Raw genomic sequence first — 6,075 nt, forward strand, 5'->3', positions numbered from 1 at the left:
CATGTGTGCTGTCAATCACGAACGGAAATTTTGCAATTGATATAAGCTAAACACTATTTCTTTCAATTATTCTGCATACAGAAGCTTTTGGTATGCCAAAATAAATACCAAATTCGCGAAAAGTATTTATATTTGTCATATACCACAAAAATATGTAAATTTCCTTCATTGCTCTCGTTCAATTGTGACCACCACGGTTATTTTGTATTTGCTGATTGGATTTTATTAACAAATCTATTAAAATATGAAACATAATTAATATATAGCAATTGTATTTTTTATGCGCAAATACAAATCAAATAGTCTTTAACGGAAAAATTATTGATCGTTTCCACAAAATGTCCACTATATCCATGCTGATGTACTTCATCCCTTGAGCTTAATACACTTGGACTAGTGTTTAAAAAGAAAATGGAGAAGTCAGTTTTGCTCGATAATTCTAATAAAATCTGCAATTTCCATTTATTTACATTTCGTACTTCAGACATTTCAACAGATTTTATTTATTTTCCAAGTTTTAGATTTTTTGTATTCAAAATTTTCTCACTTATTTTTTTAGCGCCAAAATTATTCACATAAATCAAAAAATTTTGTACACAAACCCAACTGTCATATTTCATGCGTTGCCAATTATTTTCAAACGTGATCCGTATCGTTTCAGCAAAGATGATTCAGATCATTGAGCGGATCATGTTTGCTGAAACGCAGCTATTAATAACATAACTGTATTTATTAAAAAAGATTATTTTGACCAATTTTCAATTTATTTCAATTAACATTTGGAATTTCTATTTGTCATTTCTGCTACTTCGTAAAAGTTTGAACAATATACACAAAAATAAACAAAACAGAAATCAGTATCATTCAAACTGTCCCACAGTTTGAAACAGAAATTATTAAATTTATTATTTAAGAATAAAGTATTCGTGTTGCTGTAAAGCTAGACTTTCTTTGTATAATGACAAAGAAGCTTTATTAAAATTTAGAGGGGTTTTGAATAACAAAGAAAGAAATAAAGGACAAACACAAAAATTTATTTTAATTTTATTAAAGTTTGGCTGACCATATAACGCTGTTTCGAGTATTGTCAAGTACTCTTCATCAGTGGTCTTTGGAAATAATCGAATTTTGTTTAATTAGTTTATAGTCCGTATATAATTTGTTTGGACTGCAAATATAAAATATTGTTAATAATAATAAGAATCATTTAAAGCTACTATTATAATTAAATAAATATTTTATATAGAGGTTCCGAACAGTAGTTAATTGCGACAACAAAAATTTTTATTTATCTATAATTGAATTTTTGGCTAACCATACAGCTGTTCCGAGTATTGTCAAATAGTCATCATCAGTGGTCTTTGAATTATTTGTTGTTTTTAATTATTAATAAATAATTTTTTGAGACTACAAGTAACAAGGGTTCAACTGTACCCTGCCAAATTTAAAGCTCAGAGTCAGCGTTCATTAACCAACTGACTTCCCTTCCTTGACTTGTATGTTCGAACTTGGAGTTTTGTTAATTTGTTGTGAAAGTTCATTAACAAATATACTTGCTGTGTTATATTGGAACGAAATCTTAAAACAGCTGTAGAATAATTGAATTGAATAGTTATTTTTAAATATTTCAATAGTATTCTCTTGTAGAAGCATTATTTATGGCATTTTACTTATTTTGTTTATTCTCTCCTGTGTAGAGACAGTCATGCTAATGTTATTCTACATCTTCAATGGTTTTGTTAATATTATTCCAAAACGAATGTTTATAGGTAATTAACAATACTTGAAACATCTGTATGGTCACCCAAAAATTCAATTAATTACAAATAAATAAAAATGTTTGTTGATGCAATTCAGTATTGTTCGAAACCTCTCTATTAAATACAATAGTTTCTAACGTTAAAATCAAATTTAGTACAAATATTTTATATTCATTATAGAAAAATATATATTATTATTAATAATAATTAGTTTATGTACAGGAGTTATTATAATTATATAAATATATATTTAGTTCATGAACAGGAGATCTTATTAAATAGATATTAAATATTTATTATAATCAAATACTTAGATTATGAAGAGTAATTAGTTCATGTACAGCAGTTTTCTGTGAACATCGCCGAGATGATTTCTTGTATTGTATTTTGGTAGGCTCGAACATTACCAGTTCGTGACACTGTTATTGTAACCCATTAAGATTTACTTGTGAAGTCCTTTTGGAACGTATCGAATGGCACTTGTTCGTCGCTTGTGACGACGACTCTGGCACGTAGATCCGGTCTTTCTTGGAACCTGTTCATGGCACTAGATCTATCGATCAACTAATGCATCATGCCCTATTCATTATTACTGAAATATTTATTTCACCTTAGCTGTATTCAAAAATAACGTTAATCATCTCCAGGTGATTACTTAGTTCAAGGAATGAAGAAAATTATATAGGATTAGAAGATCTTTTTATAATATATATTCAAATGCAGACTATGCTACTTTGATATTGTGGTTTTCTCTCAGAAAATATGCTGTATAATGAATTAGTTATTTTCTTAGATTGAATTAAAAAAATTAAATAAAAATTTAAATTTATTAATATATTTTTTAGGCTTTGGCTGAATTGCGTCATGCTAAATGGTTTCAGGCACGTGCTACTGGCTTACAATCTTGTGTTATGGTTATACGTATACTACGTGATCTCTGTCAGCGTGTTCAATCTTGGAACGCTTTACCACAATGGTCTCTGGAATTATTAGTGGAGAAAGTGATTTCGTCAGCTGGTATGCCTATATCTCCAGGCGATTGCATGCGTCGTATAATGGAGGCATTGGCATCGGGTTTCCTTATTAATGGACCTGGTCTCTTGGATCCTTGCGAGAAAGAACCAACAGATGCATTAAATAATTTAACTAAACAACAACGTGAAGATTTAACAGTTTCAGCGCAATTATTCTTACGCTATATTGCATTCAGACAAATTTATAAGGTCTTAGGTATGGATCAATTACCAGCAATGAAATTCCCAATTCGTCCATGGCGTGTAAATCGTAAACGTAGACGTTCCTCTGGTAAAGGAGGTGTTGGTGGGGATGGTGATAATGCTGATATAGATGACATCATTAGCGATGAAAAGATTGCTAGGAAAGATAATATTTAAAGCAGCTAAACTTTGACTTATTTAAATTAATAATATTTGAAATTTATAATATGTATTTTCCAGTTGGAAAAACAAAAAGCTATTTGAAAATTTTTAATGAATTAATAATAACCATTAGTTTGTGAGAAACTATTTCATGTCACATAACAATTGAATTTTATTAGAATTTAGAAATCAATAAATAATTTTATGACAACATAAAATATATATGTAATCGTTTAGATATTTATAAATAATCATTCCATTTGGAGTTCTTTTTACAGCTAGAACTGAGGTCAGAGGCTCTATTTTCAATCCGACGTTTTTTAGACGAGAAAGACGCTTCGGTTGCATTTTGATTTCCATGAAATGTAGTTGTGTCACAATAGCTCGTATTAAAGTCACTATTTGTATTAGTCTCGTCCACATAACAGCTCCATTTATTTTCCCTTTCGCTGTTCTCTTGTTGTGATTGTTGTCCTAAGAAGTCTTCCGGCGAGTTTTCCATTGCAATAAAATCAATATCATCACTTTGTAAAAATTCCAAAACTTCATTCTCAACTTCTTCAGTGGCACGCCCTTTATCCATATTTAGCTCTTGTGCTTTTAAACGACAGTCTCCACCTGAGCCACGATAAAATTCTTTTTTTAAGGATTGCTTAGCACCGCAAAGTTTACACTGCCATTTATTTATTTTCTTCACAATATCGACCTAAACATTATATGTATTTAGAACTCATACATATGCAATGTAGTTTTATTTTACCTGGTACATGTTACAATCAAAGCATAACACAACCCGAATTTCCTGCGGCATTTTATTTCATATATTTATCTTATTAAAAAATTATATTTATCTTATTTTTTAAAATTATTAAAAACTATTAAAATAAAACCTTTTGCCGGTTTCGCTGATTTTGACTTTTGGCGCTGCACTTAAATCCAATCAGCTGCAATGTAGCGAGTAAATTTACTCGCTTTAAATTGATGTGTGAACATAAAATTGTTGAGGCGTCAACGGCGTTGTAATACTGTATATATTAAGTAATATACTTATCGAATATAATATTGTAATTTTGGTATTTCAGCTCGCTTCATTAAAATTTGTTCAGAGAACATACATTAATTTAATTTTATTTTGATCTGTAGTTGAACTCGTAAATAAAAAGGCTGCCAACAATTCAATTTATTAAAAAAAAATCAAATTTTCTTGTAATTCATTTTTATTCAAAAAATTCTCAATTAAAAACTACTTTTTTTAATATATTTTGTTTTAAAATTAAATTTAAATATCTTATTTGATTTTCCCTTAGTTGACGATAATTATTTATAATATTAAATTTTATTCATAATTCATATTTACAATTTGTTATTAAATTTGTGAATTATAAATTTGATAATAACTTGACTTATTTTAAATAATGATTCAATCATAATTGTGGTTATAAGATTTCATGGTATCGGATTGGAATCTTATCGAAATTTGTGCTGTGTGAATAAGTAACATGTCAGCATTTTTTGCAAACACAAATTTAAGTGTTTGCACTTCTCAAGCGAATACTAGCACAAAAGAAAAATATTAAAAATTTATTATTATTTTAAATTTTTTTTCTTTCTTTTTTTTTTTTTTTTTGAAATAATTTTAATAATTTATATGATATCTCATGTTGATGTTACATTTTTCTTCCATTTCTTAGATTGTGTTTTAAATTTATTTATTTATAATTTGCTGCAGCGGTTTTGATTAGTTTACAACAGTATTATCTAGTTAAATGCTATTAAAAATTAATGTTTCTTTCCATGCTTTTTAAGTAAAAGTCTGGTGAAATGAAAAATGAAGACAAACTTGTATTTAAGTTGTGAGAAAAGCAATATACTCAAAAAGTACGGAAATGCTTACAAACAAAGATTACTTTTCCGTTCTATATAAAATCTTCTAAATTTTGTATACAAAATAGAATCATTTGCTTCTCATTTTTGATTTTTGACCAAAATGAGCCGTTTGAGGCCAGTGGAAATGCCATATTACAATACTTTCATTGTGCTTATAAATATAGCACAATATTTATAAATAAATTTATGTATAAAATATTGATTTTAAAATTTTTTTATTCAATTTGGATATAATTAATTTTATATAAAATTGTATAATGCGCATAAATAAACTGTAACTTATACGGCGTTTACATTGGCCGAAAATGGCTCATTTTGGTCAAAAATCGAAAATGAGTATCGAATGGCTCATTCTTGCATATAAAATTTCAAGCACAAAATGAGCAATTTTCTCACATTCTGTATGAATGACGTTCGAATGCATTCCACATACGTTCCAAATGCAAAGGAATCCATTGAACATACCCTAAATGAAAGCTCTTCGTGGCATTTTGACAGTTAGAAAAAGCTGTTTTTAACATATTTACAAAAAAAGGTAAACAAATGTTTGGTGGTTGCATTTTCTTGAAAACGATGCACTGCTTTTTAGAACCTTTACTTCCCAAAAAGTAATTAATCGAAGTTAAAAATATGTTTTAAGTTTCTAATGTAAGGTTTGAAGGCATATTTAATCTTCATGCAACATTTTTTTGGCACAGGCCCAAAATCAAATCAACATGCAAGTTGAAAAATCAGCTGTTGAAATGAGAACAAATGAAATAAAACGAATGTAAACACTTTCAAATGGCTCATTCAAAATGAGCCATTTTCGGCCAATGTAAACGCCATATTATTTACTATATTATTTTTGGGAATATATTATAACATATTTAATATATAACATATGTTTAAAATAATTTTATAAACCTACATCAAATACATATGTATTTAGTTTTTAACTCTAAACAAAATTAAAAAAAATATATAATGAAATGCATAAAAACCGTTTCGAAATGTCTGATTTAATAACTTTTAATAAAAATATATGTAATTGTTATAATAATTAACAA

The 6,075-nt window shown here is 27.9% G+C and overlaps 1 protein-coding gene across 1 annotated transcript; it reads right to left on the reverse strand.

The window, feature by feature from the left end:
* Nucleotides 1-3,272: 3,272 nt before the first annotated feature.
* On the reverse strand, nucleotides 3,273-4,057 carry LOC119668118 (MRN complex-interacting protein-like). The gene is made up of 3 exons (XM_038077516.1): nucleotides 4,030-4,057; nucleotides 3,900-3,968; nucleotides 3,273-3,845 (listed from the first exon to the last, which is right to left on the reverse strand). The coding sequence occupies exons 2-3, from the start codon at nucleotides 3,948-3,950 to the stop codon at nucleotides 3,381-3,383; spliced, it is 516 nt and encodes a 171-aa protein (XP_037933444.1). The 5' UTR covers nucleotides 3,951-3,968; nucleotides 4,030-4,057; the 3' UTR covers nucleotides 3,273-3,380.
* Nucleotides 4,058-6,075: the final 2,018 nt, after the last annotated feature.

The sequence above is a fragment of the Teleopsis dalmanni genome, chromosome 1 (assembly GCF_002237135.1).
Source record: "Teleopsis dalmanni isolate 2A chromosome 1, ASM223713v2, whole genome shotgun sequence".
Lineage (NCBI taxonomy): Eukaryota > Metazoa > Arthropoda > Insecta > Diptera > Diopsidae > Teleopsis > Teleopsis dalmanni.

Bases quoted from the DNA above. Each gene is read 5' to 3' on its own strand.
- LOC119668118 (XM_038077516.1), bottom strand. From the start codon at position 3,950: ATGCCGCAGGAAATTCGGGTTGTGTTATGCTTTGATTGTAACATGTAC. The intron at 3,846-3,899 runs GTAAAATAAAAC...TATAATGTTTAG, and splicing joins TTGATTGTAACATGTACCAG to GTCGATATTGTGAAGAAAAT.